The following is a 19,141-nucleotide window of genomic DNA, read 5'->3' as shown; positions in this document are numbered from 1 at the left end:
ATTCCAAGGAATTGATTTTTTGTTACATTTCTAACCTTAATTTCAATGATACCATGCTGTTCTCTGATTTAATCCGATTATTGGAAACTAGTCGATATGTACATAAAAGCCACATAATTTGTATATTACACAAATGTTTTCATAAATTGACAGTTCTACAAGCAGAAGGTGCAAAAAGTGCAGAATTACAGCATCCCCTTAAATGTCGGTGAATTATGAAATAAGGTTACTAAAAAATCGCGATAGAAGTAGCGTCCGCGTGCCATGCGTGTACGTATTGCATGTTTACGACGTGTGTATGCAAGTTGTACACGGGAAAGTATGCTGAGCTAATAATAAGGGAAGGCCGTTTAATTTTGCATGCAGCGTGTCGCTTGATTTTCTTTACGAAATGAATTCCGTATTTAATACATGTGCATAACTGGAAATCTTTTGTATATTTTGAACGTACAGAGTGGCCTCTCTACAAATTATTGATATATTGTTTGACATTTGGGAGCGGCCAAGTTTTATATTTATTGTGTGTCATATCTTACGTTAAGAAGACAATATAGTCAAATGGATCATATAAAACACAATTATATCGAACTTTATGAAATTATAGACGAACATCTTGGTATACCAAAGAGCTATTAGTAGGATAAATTGTATGTGACTTTAATGAATTGAAATTTAAGTGAAATTGTTTTTGAATCAGGTAGCTAACGAGTTTGAATTATTTTGTTGCGTTTTTTAACTAAATTTTTTTATATGCGAAACGCGCGTAAGATATACATATAGACTTTTTCTAAATAACCAAAATGTGAAATTTTCTGTATACATCAATATCCCTTTTACATATTAACTCTGTAATCTACAACTGAGAGAACAAATCAAAATTTTTATTTTAAAATAACATGTAATATTAATTATTATTTATAATTACGAATTCGCAGCATATGAAGAAGAGATAAAATAATTTTGCATAAAATGTCGTGCTTTATGTAATGCTCGATTTAAATTTATTCACGAAATTGTGGCATGTCTTTTGCGTGACAATTTCACGCGGGTCGGGGACGTGAATAGATCCCTCGACAGTTTCAGAGGTAAAAGATGGGGAGAAAATAGGAAAGAAACGAATACGAGCGCGAGACCAGAGCACGGTAGTGAGATCCATTGAAGCGGGACAATGCGGGGGTGGACATACAAAAGTCCAGGCCACGCCATAGATCAGGAATCGAGCGTGGATGGCCCGTAGATCAAGGGTTTCCTTAATTTCGCGGGACAACGGTGAAATGTTGATTTACCGTACCTCGAAACGGGCCGTACGACTTGCACGCACTCCCGTGCACGAGAGAAAATATGCCCTGCGGCCAAGGATGGCGCCTGTGCCGCCAATGGAAACCTCTATTAATTCTCCATGCGGCGAAAACCTAGCGAAGTGGACACAATCGAATTTCGGTTTGGATGACCGCTTCCAGAACAAGCGGTATTTTCGGGTGCACGTGCTGCTCGTAAGATTTCAACTCAGCTTAGTGCTAGAAAATATGAGTCAGCTGATGCAGGCCAGCTGATGCAAACGTCGTTCGTGCATTATCCTGTGCTCGGTTGCGTTTAATTGTTTTCAAACTGATAAATATACATATATATATAAAGACGCCATCAGAGATGTGTTTCCCGGTGCATGTCACTTTCAAATTACATTTCCGAAGCTTGACAGTGTTTAACGTAGGCTTGCGCACTCGAGGTGAATAACGTTGTCGGCCGTTAATAGCCGCGCAATACTAGATGTGTAATACGGCTTAATAACATTTCATGGTAGGCTGGTGAGATAGTATCAGTGTGTAACTCTACTAGTCTATTTACAGGTCGCGTAGAGGATCGTATCGCTATCGGAGTTCTATATAACGGAGCGTTGTTATTATGGAGATGTTCCCAGACGAGAATCCCAATTCCACGCTGCTATCATATCGTATTACTGACATCTTGTAATAGAATTTATGATGACAAAAATGCGAATTACTGATACGCGACAACAAATTAACACGGTTTCATAAATACGTGAAACATGCTTAACGCAATATACATCGAAGTCGCAGCATGATGAAGTAAGTTGGATTACAATAGATTCGTATTTCAATAGATGTCCGAGTTATCAAGAGAATAGACATACGATGCGGTATTAAGTTCTATAATGCATAGTATCCACATTTATAAGCTAACATTTATATGTTTGCATACCTTCCTGATTAGACAGCCATTTTGCGGTCTTACGGTATACATAAATGCAATGCCTGTTAAATCCTGCGGAGGCATCTTCGTTCTATAATATGTTCTATATAAAATATAGATTACCGGAACACAATTCTCTATTTTAGTCATTCTGCGACATTTTCTAATCAGATTCCTCGGACGTTTTAATTAAATCGAAACAGTTTTATTGTATCTGGATTAATAATAACTTGATATAAGCATTTTAGTCACAAATGCATAGACTAGATAACAAATAAGATGTACCGTGAAATAAATCGGGAAATTTAAGAAAAGAAGGATGGAGATAAAATAATAATGATTAATGATTTTGATAAAATCGTAGAGAATATCAAATCAAACAATCATGGTTTATAAATTGTAGTAAAACAAAGTGACGTTGATTGAGTTGCTTTCAATCAGCGATTAATTCGTACATACATTTATATTCACCACTGATCAAATCCCTTTTTCTATAAGCCTCTACTAGCATGGCTCGCTCTTTTGTTTCTCGTTGTCGGTAATAACCAACTGCCTCGTACTCTATCGGGGATTTTAACCGGGTTGTCTCCCGAAGGTACTTTAGATCTGTTGTTTTTGGTACAAGGATTTTTCTACGCGAATGCACGATGTATAGGATGTGCTAACTAAACATTTTTTAAATACACGGTGCGGTGAATATTTTAGTTGATTAATATCGATAGGCAACGTGATATGGAGCGAATATTTCGCCATAACATCGGCGGTTGAATAGAATTGAATAGAAGAGATAAATCGAATTTTTGATTAAAGATTAATTTACTGCCTGTGCGCGGCAACATATCCCTGCTATTAGTTTTGGCCGTTGGCAACCAGTTAGGTTGATCATTACATTTTTTAGAACGTGAGTTTTTATTCGACCAACGTTTAATTTCCTATTTACGTTATTATAAGTAATTTAACATTAGTCTTGTAAGAAATTATTATAGTTTGATAGAAATATCTATAATATGTTGTGTCATGAATTTTTGAATAAAATAAAGAATGTATGTAGAATTAAAATAAAGTGCTGAACAATCTATTTATCTTTGGCAATTACACGAAATATATTAACCGAGACGTTTGCTATTATTTTGGTGTATTCATATCACACGAATTGAAAGTGCATTGATAAATGCACAATAATAGTATTTTGTGATTGATTGTACTTGTCAGTACATTGTCTCTGTTTTTGCAAATTATCATAAGCCAATCATTCTAATTGACTAGCTTAAAAATATCACTGACGTATTTCGCGTATAGTTTCGATTATGTCACTCTTTTTTTAATAACAAGGAATAAATATTAACACGCGGCATCTTTGACACGCTACGTCGTTCTTGGTGTATGATTGGCAGGCAAAAATATAAGCAATTTGTTGGGTGGCGTGCAACGTGTCACAGCAAAGGGAAGACTGGAATCGTTACGCCCGACGAATTTTTCCCAACAGTTTTTATTTCGTCAGTCCCGTGACAGGCGAAAGAGCGTAGATTACGTATACACGAGCATCGATAGCGCGTCCAGGCTCAACTGTAAATCGTCGTGATTTAGGGGATGAACGACATATTGGCCAATGCATAGCTCAAACTGCGCTGCAGCCGGTGTGTACTGGCTGTGCAAGGTTCACCGGCGTACCTGCAGCAACGGGATGCATGATGCATTGTCCCTAGACGAGCGTAGATAGCGCCCGAATTGCCGTTGCTACGTTGCACGTCGGATTTTGCCCGTCGATACTCCCCAAGCAGACCTTCACCGATCATTTTCATTGCCACCGCGCCTATCCATCCCCCGTACAATCATGATGATGAATATTGACGAAACAATAGCGTGAAATCGTCTCGCATAAATGGAATTTGCGAGTTCCGCGTGTGTTTCTCCTGTTCATTCTCGCTCGTGTGCGGAATCAGCTTAATTAAATAGTTCAAGAGGGGCAGAGCGGTTAGGCCAAGTGACCCGTTGGCCAACCGGAGCTGAAACTCACGCTGTGCGACCGATGCATAACGCGCGTACAATGTACCTGTACACAAGTGCTGGGCACGTAAATCCTTAGTTGAAAGCATTTCGAGTTATGATCACGCGTAAAGCGACGCGAATTGCCGGTCGCGAATGTCGGGCCTCGGTTTCTTCTTATTTCGGTGGGAAACAGCTTACGTACACATAACTCTACGGGGTAGCGAACGTTAAGTTAGATGCCTGAGCCCCATAAATGATTAGCTTGTTCGCTTATCGCGTCACAATTAGTTCCACGGCCAAATGTAAACCGTATCCCGCATGTTTTATTCATCGCGCTGCCTATGCGCGGGTAGAAGTTTACCCGTCAACAGTCACAAAGCCAATACGCGACCGCTGCGGCCGTGAGCCCCTCTAATTCCCGAGGCCGTACCCGGCCTTTATGGAATCATTATCTACGTGAGATAGAAAATTGCTTGAAACGAGAGCGATATTAACGAGCCCCGCGTGATTGCCGATGAGCGTTACCGTGGTCCAGTCTCGTTTACATTGAATCGGCTTAATTAAATGGTCTGCACGATACAGCATATCTAAAGTGCGTGTGCGTAAGGATTTCCCGTACGTACGTCTGTACGTTACACGCACATACACCCTATCGTGTATCCATCAGCGTGCGTGGTGGCGCGATGCCAAATTGATGCTGTTTGCCGTTGCTCTAAGCCTCAATCTGCCCGGTTGTACCGGGACGATCCTAACACGCGCGCGCTAAGCTCGTCGCATTATGGATACGTTCTAGCCGCCAGCGTATTCAGCCTGCAAGTACCGGGGAACGTGGTACTTGGAGAGGGGAGGGGGTGGATTGCTTTCCGAGAGGTGGTTAGCAAGTAAGGGCGGCGAGTTATTGAAGTATTGTTACACAATGGCATCGTCCTCGGGTGACAAACCGATAGAGGATGCTTCGACGCGGAACTTTCTCGTGAAACGTGATTAAGCATCGCTACATATTTACAGCGCTGCGTAACAGAACGACCGAGAGGGGGAGTTGAGATATGAACAAGGTGAATGGATGGGTTAGCGGTACATTTTCTGATTACGCGTAGCGGAGCCGCTTATTTATCCGCATTCCTCTGTATCCCCCGTTTGCAAACTTTTCCGCGCCGATATGTAATATGGCTGCGCAGAGCGGTGCAGTTTTAGATATATTACATCATCGTATTATAATAATAATGTCGTAATTGTATGCACAGAAACGCATTATTCCCGCATGCGCTAGATTGCATTGCGGGACAATGCAACTAGTGCATTAGAAATAATTAACTAATAATATGAATTCTGCAGTTGTGCATGACTCGCATGTGTACACAGACGTAATCACGTCGGTGCGTGTTCGCGTCGAGACGCGGAGAATGTGTTTGCTATGCAGCTATTAAACTCATGCATTTTATACATTACAAGAATTTACTACGTCCTGGAACAAGGACGTGAAATTTTTCCTGCAAGTGCTAATCAAGAATACAATGGTAATCAAGAATGCAAGGCTCATTATCGCTTCGACTGTGAATAATGTAAACTCTTTTTATACACACGTGTGTATACAACATCTTCATTTTGTACTACAGTCAGAAAAAGTTGCAATACTTAATTCGAAAACGTGTCCTTAATAATATGTTGAAATTCAACCGTTGGAATGTTGCGGATGAATGAAATTGAACAATTAAAAAACTGATTGAAATTATACTTGAAAATGATTTATAAGCGCACACGTGTCTCATATATTAATGACAACTGATTATGCTTAAGGTACATTAATATCGCACCTTACCGCTGGCAGTTGAGCGTTTGATAAAGTCCAGGCACGCCTGCGGCCAGCGGTACGCTCGCATGAGCAAATACGTGACACGTGAAAAAAGCTCGAGCGTGTTACTGTCACCGTTCCCGAAGGTCGCTTTAAAAATCACCTGCGCAGCTAAAGCGACAAAAAGGAAAATCGTTAAACCGATGGCACGTTGATCTGAAAGGATCGCTCTTGATATTCGGGGTGTCGACTCGCTCTTGGGATCGGCCGAACGTGATGTATTTTTACTTGATGGCTGGGTTCCGCAAGCTGCTGGAGCTTTTCGGGGGCGGGATGACGCGGGGCGGCGAAGAGCGAACGGGAGAACTAGAAAAAGAGACCAGAGGGGGGTTGCGTCGATGAGAACACAGCAGTGAGAGAAAGAGAAGTGAGAATGGTGGCCGGCAGCTCCGGAGGGATACAAATTCATGTCGATGCAGCACAAAGTGGCGTCCACTACTTCTCAACCCATTCGCACCCCGTCCCACCCCTCCCTACGCCCATCTCATACCACCCTCCCAACAGCCCCTTCGACACTGGTTCGGGCGTTCCTATCGATCTAGACAGGCTAAAAACTCGGTAGAAACCACCGACGGCAGCTTTTGCGGACGCCGCTTAGCGGGATGTCGTGCGGACGCATCGGCGTCGGTGAGATATTGGCAAGAGAGCTTTTTTGCCGGTCGATGTCGAATGATGCCTTAAGCAGCGTTCAATTACTAAAAGTAGATCGGGGAAGAGAGATGCGGCGACGACTGCAAGGGCGAACGAGCTGGATCATGAAATCGACGCGGTTTATCCGCGATAAATAAAATACTCGACGGTGCAATATTTAAGATATTCCTTTTTACATTGCACACTTTCTACGCGATCTCTTCTTTATTAGATTCATCCGCTCGACGATCCATTATCCATTTTCAAATGGAAAGGAAAATCGTCGGTCAGTGCAACATCTGGATCGAAACAATGGACTTAATTCATCGATTGATTCGGAGATCAACATTATTTGCCCGTTTATACAGGTTTATTATTCATAAGACTAATCATCACTGTCGACCATTCCCTTTGCGAGGAAATTCTCGAGTGGTCGCGTTTAAGCGCGACGTGTATATAGGTGAATGACGAGTGTATAATTAGAATATCCGTACACATAGGAAGCTGCCGACGTTATTAGGTATATCAACATTGAGATATAGTCTATACAAGCGATCATGTGTGACAATTCAGGATGATACACCAATAGAAATCGGAGCATAGATCACAAGCGTAAGACATAACAATACAATGATAACAATCGGGACATGAAAACCATAATAATATATTCTTACCGAGATATGTATTAATACACATGTATACTTTTTGGTACAATGTAAAAAAATAAATGGTTGTCTGATTGCATCTAAATCATTGAATTATTGAGGTATTTAAATGTTCGCGAATATAAAGTAACATCGATTGTTAAATTTAGAGGAATATGTATAGTCTACATATATATTGTATTTTCCGTGGCAGAATTTATGCATCTAATGCGATTAACTATTATATTAGTTAACGTAAAGCAGGTATAATCACGGATCATCAAATTCTAATACCCGCCGTAGGACTTAATTACAAGTAACAACAACATAACTACCACGAAGTAGTACCTTTCGTATTATTGCTCGCCGAAGGAGAGAAGATTAATACTTACCATTAAGCGATTTGATAAATGACACGTTACTAAACCGTTAATAATATTCCGTAGTATGGACTTAAATTTCAAAGTTAACTGAAACGCTGCCAAGCTAAATATCACGTGATAAATGACTCGTGTAAATGCACCATTTACTGTCTACAGAAAGCAATGTAACCTGGCGGATACGTAGAAGTAGGCAAAATAGGTATGGCTGCCTAGATGCAATATGGCAGCATTTCAGAAAGACTAATTGCGAACTGATTGTTTTCCAAGAAGATTGATGCGACTAACCTCGCTTACAGTAAATATATAAGCTGCAACGCTTTATAATTACTACAAACCGCGCGCAAGCGTTAATGACTATTCCGACTTCGCTACTTCTATGTTTTCTACAATTAACATTTTCGATGAATAAGAAAATATTTATATGCGCCACATTACGATTTATAGAATTAAACGCCAACTTCTTGGAATGAGTGAGAATAGGATTTTAATATAAATTAAGGATTGTAGGTACAGTAGGAAAACTTGTAAACATATCTGGTCTATTAGACAAAAAAGAAAAAGAGGAGGAGCAAAATGGTCTTAAAAAATTTGATGAAACTATAAATATTAAACATTCTTGTTTAATAGCATTAATAGCAATTAAATTTTTAATAAAAAAATGTGAAGTTGAATTTTTGAATTCAAGTTAATATTGGGTAGTAGTTTCATGAGTGGGATCGACCAACCTCTGAATGTTTGTCTTGTACTTGAAAACCGGGAAATACTCGTATGGTCGGAAAAAGCGTTCTTTTTAACCAATTTCATCAAAAAATATTGATATGCAATAATGAAATTGATTGGCATGTTCCAATATTGCTTATCACGAATGCATCAAAGTTTTACATAGTATGCTGTTTTCACATAGTATGTTATCAGAAAGAACAAAGATTTCATATTAATAACGATTAATATAAAAAAAATAATCACATTGAGAGATAAAAACTTGAGTAAGTTCAGCAATGTATAAATCCACCAGGTAATGTGCGTGAAAGCATGTTAAAGTGTCCTATCGAAGTACTCGCTTTTGCTTTATTGCGGCGAGAATCGAGAAAGCTGCAGAGAACAGAAAATTGTAATATGAAAAATTGATTGTCACTTTGTGATTGACGACAAGATGTCGAACATCATCGAGCTGTATGGCATGCACAAAAGATATGAAAGGCGAGAAGGAGCGAGAGAAAACGAAGAAAAAGACGCGAAAGAAGTGGTTTAGGAGGGGTGGGAGTGGCATTCTGAGAAGGGCAGACCAGTCGCGGCCAAGAGTGCACATTCAGCAGCTTTGCTCGATCGCCTTCGGAATATAAATTTGCAACATTATCGTCTTGGAGAGGGCGTTATCCCCATTGGCGTGAGTTTTCTGACACGGCTGGTGTACCCGAGGCCAGCATCGCCACTTTGACTGAATGGATTTCGAATTTCTTCCACCCCCATCGACTCCGAATCCCGATAACTCGATTACCAATTTATTCATCGCGATGGAAAATCACTGCCAGGTTATTCGTTGTGTCGAAGAAAGGACAACCTTGCGATATTTTTTAGCGTTTCTCGTATTTCCATGCGAACACATTTCTCTCAAATCGGATTTTCGGCGAAGACAAGTATAACCTTTCACCATAAGTGTTTATTTATTTATGGTTTCCTTATACACGTGGCAACGCGTGTCAAGAGTTCCGTTGCGCTTCATCAGTCTTCTCTTGAAATAAAATATATTATTGGAGAAAGATTTAGGAAAAGAGGGAGAGAGAGAAAGAGAGAGAGAGGGGGGGGCTTACATAATTAATATTGAATAGATATATTGAATGGCTATTTAAACGAGCGGATAAACGTTAAAGAATAATGATAGACTTAATATCGTCTTTCGGAGCATTGAGCTTCCGCCACCGTGACTTTACTCGCCGGGACCGTTAACAGCATGGAACGTCAATCTTCTGGATAATAAATCGCCATTATTTTCTCTCGGATGCCCACGAGTGTGCATCGTAATTTTTTTCAGAGAAGTGGAAGTCTGCGCCCACGGCGATAACAACGGATAGCAGCTTCGGGCGTCCTTTCTTTGGTGCCTCGATAACTAGAACGATCAGAAAAGTTTGCGTAACGGTAGATGGTGGGTCATCGATAAGAGGAGGTTGAAATTGAGAACAGAGAGCAACGTCGTGAAGTTCGAGATGGCTGCGCTGTCATGTCGGGGTATTCACGGCAAGACTGATTACTTGCATTGATCAGCAACGTGGTATGCGGGGATCGTCAAACTTACCCCAGCGTACGACATCACTTCAGTCGGCCTACCCTCATACTCTCGCACCACCTTCGCCGTAGTACACCAGCGGCATACGCTCTTAAACCGCTTTCTCTTAGCAATTTGTCGTAAAGACACGCGATGTCTGGTAGAATCCTGATCCGGAAACCACAATTAACTAATGGACGGCCAACTTAGAAACTTATGTGAGCGCTAGTAACCGTACCGAGACTGTTTGGTAACTTTCTGGATTGAGATGTATCTTATAAACCTCGCTACTGAAGTCTTGAGCCCTAAGTTGTTGCGATGTCTCAAAGAACTTGTACGATCTGCGTTGTCAAACTTGCAAACCTATGATTGTGTGATGTTGGAATTATTGTTCATCGAGGCTAACGCGTCCTTCATTTCTCCGTATAATAGGTATACTCTTAAAAAGCGTCATATTATTTCATCTTGCTAATTAACTTGTCGTTTTTTTATGTTTTAAATATATCTTATGAAAAAACTTTAATATGTTATTAAGAATATAGTTTAGATGATTAAATAGAGAATGCATAATAATTGATTAAAAACATGTCTCAATGTTGAAATATTGATAGCTATGTTGTTGTTACCCATGAAAATTCAGTTAAAACGAGAAAAGAGAGATTTATTAATTATTTTAACAAAATCTTTCAATCCTCGATATTTTGAAGTCGAACAAAAGAGCCTTCGAAATATACCACAATAACCTGGTGCCTGAAACAAATGTAATCACTTTGGTAATCTCGTATCGACCATTAGATAGTATAATTGTCATCGAAGTCAAAGTAAGAGCGATCCATTCCTCTCGCGGTGAGGGTTTTTAGGTGATCCATGAGCGACGTTGAGCACAGCTTCTCGCTTCTTGCGCGGCGGCAACGGCGGCAACGGCGGCGATGCGCGGCGAGAAGGAACGGGGGGTAGAGAGGAAGCGCGTTAAAAAGAGTTGATGAGTGATTTATAATAGGAAGAATAATGGAAAGTGGGTTGGACGCGACGAGCGTACGTCGGCGAGAGGAGCGAGAGGCGCGTCGACGGCTCGTTTATTAGTGGGGCACGTTCTCTCCCTTTACTTTACTACTACTGGCGTGGCTGGTGGGTCCACGGCCCAACAGAGTTGTAATTAATTACCAAAGTAATTATCTGATGATTTAGGAACCCACCCTACGGCTCCGTGCGCCGAAACTGAAACGAATTACTATTACCCATATCCGAAAACTAACCACCGGCGGCAGTAAGGCGCGAGTTCGTGAAGGGAGGGGAAGGATTGCTGATGGAACTCGGCGAAGGGGGAAGGTTTTGGCTTCGTTCGAGTAAGCCACTCGAGTTTGGCAAGCAAGCGGCGGCAAGTAGCACGCCCATATATTTATTAATCGCTTATGAATATATCGAAACACTTCACGCACGTTTCTGCAAGATGTCATACGCATTTGTAAGCACCAACTCTTTATCCCGAAACTCTGCCCTTAGGCTGATTAGCGATTATTATCATCGATATAATTCTCAATTGTAATGCAATGATAAGTTTCAGATTTTTCAAAGATTGCTGTTTCTATCGATAAAAATATCACAAGTCGATTATATTTCAATATTTTGAACAATATAACATAGATATTCAATTAACATGTTCGCAATTTACCTTTCATTTACGTAGCTGCCTTATTACGAAAAATAAACATATTTATTTATCCTCTTTCTGAATAATCTCTCTTTCGCGGTAAATCAAATCAGTTCATATCTTATTAGACATAAATTTGCAATGCAAAATTAGAATGATTAAATATACAATTACTAATCGTAATACTGTACATGCGACGATTATATTATGTGCTTATATGTTATATTCAAGTTAATTATGCATTTATGTATAATATTACAATGATAATACTATTATCATGGAATCTATTATGGAACAATCTCGCTTAACTGCAATCGTATTATTGGCATTTGTCATTGACCTCCCTAGCCATTTTCCATCAACCGCCAACCGTCGACTGATTCAGTACTCGCGCACGCATCAATGATAGTACCGTAACGCCACATATCACCGTTGTATCTTACACAGATACAACGAAACAAGATACGGAAGCATCGAAGTTCAGCAACGGGATATCTATAATTGGGTACTATGCCGCGGTATTGTACATCATCGAATGCCAGCAGGTTCGTGTTTCGCTGATATGCACTATTATGAAGTCTTACATCGCTAATAGCTAATGACAATATGTTGCTATGGTTACGTCGTGTCTAAAGAAACGATAATGGTGTGCATACAATTACCCAAGTTACCCTCGATGACTCCGGTAAACTGCAGTTCAGACTGTACGTTAAAAGTTTATTGCGATAACGCGCACGAGAAGGATGACACTCTTCTTATTAATTATGCTGCAAACTAATTCGACAGCTTTTCCGTCACTAGGGAGAAGATTGATTTTAAAAATGATATATATGCATTACGTGTATCAATAGATCCGATACAACTTGCGAACCTTGCTCGGTGAAAATGAACACGGCGAAGAGCAATTTAATACTGCGCATTATCGTGCGTGATAAAAGCAACATTTGAAATTGGATCAATGATTTTCCGAATGACGACGAATGATTGGCGCACGCGTTTAGAGTCTTTATCTGCTTGTTAACGTCATTAAAAGCGTGTACTGTGCACGGGGGATAATAAATTGTTGCTATTACCGCACCGAGCAAATGCTTCTACCTTCCGGGACGTGATTCACCGGATCGTCAAATAAACTTTCTCTCTCTCTCCCTCTCGGAATCTTGTTTCGCGTGAGTTTCGTATCGTGCTCCATCTGTACGGCGGATTTCCCTTCCCGTCACGGATTTACCGTTAATGAGTGAAACGAAGATCTCGTCGTCCTTCTGACGGAGTTCGAGGTCATTAGCGGCAAGGATGGTGGAATCAGCGGAGCTTATGTCGTTTTCCATTAATCGCAAGCGAGCCGCGGTCCATACCCACGCGGTAAGCGCACCTGCCAGCCTAAGCTACGGGGGTCTGTGACAAACTGCACAGTGCGAAACTTTCAACGCGCCAGGTGGTGTGAGGTACGGGGAACGAAGGGGAGTAAGTAGGTAAGAGGAAGCAGTTGGAAGGGTAATGAGGTGGTGAAAGGGAAAGAGAAAGACAGGGACGTACACACGCGCGATGGAAACAAGTTGTGTTGTTGAATGAAATTTAAAGTAAACAATGCAAGTTTCAGCGTTTATAGCATCACAACTATCTGCGTGTGTATGTACGAACCTCGTTTCGCTCGCTTTACGGTACATCCCTAACAAATAGTTGAAATGTGTGGTTATTACGCGTGGCAGAAATTGCGTGCAAAAATAATATGTAGTTAATTAATATTCCGACGTTTCTCGTTGGGTTATTCTTGTAAACACATCGCGAAATTATTCGGCCGATGCTGATACGCGGAAACTGATAACGCGCGGTATTTTTTCGTTATTTCGCCAACAGAGATGCTTGACATTGCAACATGTAACAACTAAACCGATGCAAAAACGTTCGCACACAGCGACGTAGCGAGGTGCAGAATGCGAAAAGCGATGGAGAATGAAACCGAGCCGAAGCGAATATGAGGGATACGGAAAGACGACGAGCGGGAATGTTAAGGGCAGAGAGGAGAACCGCACCGCCATAAAGCCAGGAGTTTGATAACGCAAGGGGATTGCGTACGTAGGGGGGGAGAGGGCTGCGGAGCCTCGGTCGTGTAGTCCCGTATATAAAACATTCAGAAAGCTGTTTTTAGTTCGGTGCGATTCAATGCATTCTATAGTGAAAGCTTGCCCGCTTGCTTGCTTGCTTGCTTGCTTGTACTGTACGGCTATGCCTGGCTAGCAACCCTCCTACTCGCCTTTCCTACCTGCAAACGCAGCGTTACCTACCCGACAACCCTGGTGGTTGCAGCCACGGTTCGTTTCTCCCACCGCCCCTTTTATCCTTCCGCCGGTCAAGCGCGCCATCCGTCTGCATTTCAAATTGATGGATTTACCGAGGGAAAAAATGAAATCCACGCTGAGGCAAAGAGAGCGGATACGGCGGTTAGACGAATTCGCGCGTGGGTGTCCGTTTGCTCAAAAATATACGACTCTGATTTAAATAATTTTATATCATCTGCCGGCTCTGCACTCTCTTTCGTCTATCGGTTACCAATGCCAGATTCATGATTTATTAATCTCTGATTATCATGCTTTGATTTGGTAACATTATATTAGGAAGTTGCCAATATATCAGCGAAATTTGTCAGTTTGAGTAGAAGATGAAAAGTCGAAGCTGTTGCAAAAGTAAACAATTAAACCATTACTGCTAAGCATTGTTCAAAGCATCCTTCATTCCCTAAAACTTGGATAATTTATCGACCCACATGTGTGCACGTATACAAATACAGAAATACTATTACTATAATATAAGCATCGGATAACATCGTTGCATGTATCTGTTATTTCAGCAATTATAATACATATATGAATATTCATGTTACCTTAATTACAACGTTTATTAATCGATACGCTAGGCGAGAAACCATTGTTTGAACTCGAATTTTAACCGTTATATCGCATCTACGTTTTATTGCGAGCTTAAAATCGATGTTCGATTAAAGATTCATAATTTATTTACCCCCTATCATTAAGTTTGAATTTGTAATCAATTCATATTAAGTGTATTCTTTAATCGAAACAAACATTATGAAAATAAATGCGTAGATTCGTATCACGGAAACAGTATCCCGTTCCATCGCATCGAGGAATTATCTGAAATTCATTAAGGTAAGATCTTCGAACACGCCCCAACTTCTTATAATAATTACGACTAACCTTGGATAAACTTCATACTTGAAGGTTTAATAACGTTGGAGATTATGAAAACACTCTTCATTTATAAATGCGACGCAAATATCATCTTGGTAATTGTCGTTAATCGTTGGCAATGAGAATAATTCGTCCATTATTTCACACTCAAGCGAGTCTCCGATTCGAGGATAGTCATATAAAAGTAATGACCCGAAATAGAGCAAACTCGCGTTGCATTAATAACACCCGCAAAACTTCGTGCGTTAGAATGCGACATTTTTTATTCGGAAAATGTGCGCACTCGTTCGTATACGTAAAGAAAAAAAACACACGTGAAGAAGTGGTATGTACCTGTAACATAAAATAATTCAACTCGAGGTTTCGCCTTCTAATTATATATGCTCGATAATATCATATTGTGTGGGTGTATCATCTGATACAAAAATAGCTACTTTCTGTAACATACGCTCACGCGTTTAAACCATAAGCGTGATTATAATGTACCACAGTTAATCTTTGTAACATCATAAACCTATCGTCGTAATCATTACATACACAAGTAATACTACGGTTATTAATAAATATTATATCACCGACATCTGTAATCACTCATATAACTTTATTATTTAGCAAGATGCCTATATATAATGTATTTACAGAGATCAATATTTCGAGGTATATTGCTGCTGATAGTGAATAACGGATATCCTCGCTGAATAAATAAATTCCGATTGCCTTGCAGACGTTATCCGATCAACAAATCTAAATAACCAATAGGAAGGAATAAAAATTTCAAGTCAGTTTCTTTACAGAACCACCCCCCGACGATACGGCGAAGAAATGATTATATACCATGAGTGGCAGGGTTCCGTTGAAGTCCCGAATATATACAGCTACTAAAGTTAACGAAGATTTTGTGATCTTTTAGAAGCGAACGCTTGCCGTTCCCGCCTCGGGCTCGGCTTCAGCTTAGGAAGCTGCCGGATATAACGTAAAACCGCTCGTTTAAAGCCGAACAAAGCGACCCATCGGCGCTCCGCTTTCGCGAGGGTTAATAATGGAATTATGAATTGCGTCGCGGCTAAACTTAATGCGATTTCCCTGTAAGCTTCGCCGTAAGCGTTCTAGCCCGATCAATGCAAGCGTTATAAGACGCGGGTGTACTTTTCACGGCTTCCTCGTACGGTATCACTATTTTACCAGTGTCAAAACGCCTGCCGGTTATTTCGGAATAAGTATAAATGTTACACGTGTCTCGCGTTTCTCCATTCGCGTGCTGATCTCATAGATCAAGCCCGCAATAACTGTTGACAGCAATCGATACAATCACATGTTTGCCTCTTGCAAATGAAAAGGAAGACCATGAAAGGCCACATAATTATAGCTCTGGTCTACTTTGTTAGAAAATATCACCCTTTATTAACGCACTCCTCATTTGTTTTACAATATTGTTTGCTGATCTTTATAAATATGCAGCGGGTAAAAGCACTCTTTACATATCCCAACCTTTTCGTGATAATTTTATAGACGTAATACACTGCAATATTTCTATCAGAATATTATTTTCAGTCGAACCGATATATTGAATAAAAAACATCGCAAAATTCCTTTCTCATAAACAACTATCCACCACGAGGTAAAAGTTATTCAAGATAGGATGTATAAATACTTGTTCTAACCACTGTATAGTTATATGGAAAATTTATGAATGCATTGTGTAATTGATGGTAAAGGAAATGTGAGCGATAAATATGAATGATAAATGTGAATTACCTAAAATTGTACTAGTAGACGGAATGCGAATAAAGCTTTAGTAAAGCAATTGTGGATGCTTAGTAAACTTCGTGATCCGAATGGACTTCTTGACCTAGTTATTAATAAAAGAAGGAACTCTAAAATTTAATAGTACCGCCGCCATAAATACACGAGCAAACTCGTGGAAACGGTAATTAAATGACCCGGATGCGTTGATCGTCACGATTTCATTAATACAACTGAGAAATTCAATAAACCGGAGTAATGAAATAAATGGCAATAAATAACAAGTCGAATACGGTCGTTAAATAAACGTACAGCGCATCTTCGTAAAAGGAGCGTTAATAAAGCCACGTTGGAGTCGATCCGGCTGGTAGGGTGTGTGCATGTATGAAAACACGTGCGTGTGCATGATTCGCATTTAACTATGCACTTGCGGGCAGCAAACTGTATATAATTTTAATGAAACGATGCGACAGTACGGAACGTCCAATAACTGGACATCTGTGGAAAACATTTATACATCACTAACTTGACATGCGTGGCTCAACATATCCCTCATATTCGAGCTTTTTATACGAAACCAAATTTGCATTTATATTTACGAGGGCGTATAATGGTCGAAAATTAATAATAATCATATTATCGAGATAATTACTAATTATTTTTTTAGCAAACAGTCGAAAATATCGTTTGCAAGAATAAACTAAAAATTTCGTGCTTAAATATCAGATCTACCTCGAACCATAAATCATGTAGTTTACAAGCTTACCTCCGTTTCACCGGTAAATCCCATGTAGGCCGATGGCAGCTCGGTACAAGAAGAACTTTGCGCATCCGAAAGTACAACAAAGATTTAATTGGGAGATTACTCTCACTCTCTCACCGTCTACCCATATCAATGGCAAACATGACTTTTATCTTCGATACAATTAAGTTCCATTCTTTTTATCGTCTTCGATGTCCTTTACTTTCTCACTTATTGTTAAGCCAGGTTTTTCATTTTCCGCTTAATTGTTGGCCAGAGCTTAGTCGACTCTCCATTTTTTCCCCTATCTTTATTATCTAGGAAGAGACAGAGCATCGACTAACTTCTGGTTAATAGTTAATAAAAAAATGAAAAACCAGGCCTTAATGATTGTTTTTAATAGCAGCGCAGCGGATTGTTAGGGGAATCTTTCGCGACTTCTTCACGATTGCGACCCGATTCGGTTCACTCGAAAGGGTCGTATTAATGCGGGCGCAACAATATATTGTATTTACAATGTTTATGAAGTCACCACTGCTAAGAAAAATAAGAAAAATAATTGATATACAGAACATCTGGCTCACGTTTTGTGAATCAAATTTATCTGACATGATGTATCGTTTGTACTAAAAAATGTAAGGAATTGTAAGAAAGAATTTTTTATTTACAAACTCGTTGCCTTTATACATATATTCTAATCAGCCGCTGCAGAAATCCTTTTTCTTACATTCATTGATTTTCTTTGCTATAGATTTTCATTTACTGACGGATACCTCGGTGTTTCCACCAAATGTTTTCTATTCGGCACTCGACGCTGCCATTCCCGTGAAAAAGTGCGGACACACGTACATATTATTTTTCGGGGTGATCCGTTCACACACGCATAGGCGTTTCCATCCAACCGATAAGTAATCAAGCAAGGCATCATTCGAAATCCGCATGCCGAGATCTGATGAAGTCACGATTACGGATAAGCCGTAATTACGGAGACTCGCGTTCTCGGCCAGAGTTCGAGTGCTGCCGAATATGGAGGAGACCTTCGATTTCCTCCTACATAACCGCATGAATGGATCTCGATTTTGAAAGCATCGATCATGGCGAGGATAATCGTATATTATGCGGGCGACGATGGAATTTTGATGTCGTTTCTCGATCGCGCCGGATCCATTTCATTAAATGTGTAAATATATACTGTTACATATTTTATAGTCTAACAATATCTCGCCATTTCGGAAATATAGCAATAATGAGCCACAAGTGTTCTTTTCCCTCTTTGCCTCCCCCCCCCCTCTCTCTCTCACCCTTTCTCTTTCTCTGATTTTATTTTATGTCTAGTCTTAGCCCGTTATTTTTCTCGCCGAAAATTAAGAAGTGGCGCTTTTAGTGCCTACCTCCCCGAAGATACACCCCTATTTATTGCCATGGAGGCCATGCCCGTTTCGCATTCGCCTCTGAGGATAACCTGTCGTTCAGGCAGGGTAACGGTGGAGAATTTGTTTATTTACTAGAGGGGTCTTCGGGGGTGGCCATTCTGCATCCATACGATGGTCTACTAAACCGTTGAATGAGATGCCGCGCATCGCTCTAGAGTCGCGCTGCTAGTATACTATTCCTACTTTATTCATTGAAATAAAGTAGGTAAGCGAGAGGGATTTCGAGCGTGGGCCTGGATAGCCCAGTTGGAAGAGCATTCGCCCGGCAAGCGGAAGATCCCAGGTTCAAATCCTGGTCTAGTTATTACTATTACGCATATTCTGGCGCTAAATTAAATGTTTTGGTACACGGAGAGACCGATGTGGTTACCACATGTCCAATTAGGGTTGGCAC

The 19,141-nt window shown here is 40.3% G+C and overlaps 1 protein-coding gene and 1 non-coding gene across 9 annotated transcripts in view; one reads left to right on the top strand and one right to left on the bottom strand.

Annotated features, from left to right (window-relative positions):
- The window catches only part of LOC105567998 (nucleolysin TIA-1), a 166,056-nt gene that overhangs the window by 99,587 nt on the left and 47,328 nt on the right, over positions 1-19,141 (bottom strand). Inside the window, exon 1 of one of the 8 annotated variants that reach the window (XM_012023329.1) lies at positions 6,020-6,086. The exons of the other annotated variants lie outside the window; for them this stretch is intronic. Within the exon in view, the coding sequence (XP_011878719.1) occupies positions 6,020-6,080 (61 nt within the window). The 5' untranslated portion in view covers positions 6,081-6,086. Of the gene's footprint in view, positions 1-6,019; positions 6,087-19,141 lie in introns of those variants that run through there. 8 annotated transcript variants of the gene reach the window in all.
- Trnaa-ggc lies at positions 18,979-19,051 on the top strand. Its single transcript has one exon. It is a non-coding gene; the product is annotated as a tRNA-Ala (tRNA).

Source organism: Vollenhovia emeryi, unplaced genomic scaffold, assembly GCF_000949405.1.
Source record: "Vollenhovia emeryi isolate VEMERY1.0 unplaced genomic scaffold, V.emery_V1.0 DF939132.1, whole genome shotgun sequence".
In the NCBI taxonomy this organism is placed as follows: Eukaryota; Metazoa; Arthropoda; class Insecta; order Hymenoptera; family Formicidae; genus Vollenhovia; species Vollenhovia emeryi.
Note: the sequence above shows the minus strand (reverse complement) of the source record. Positions and strands in the feature narration are given on the sequence as shown.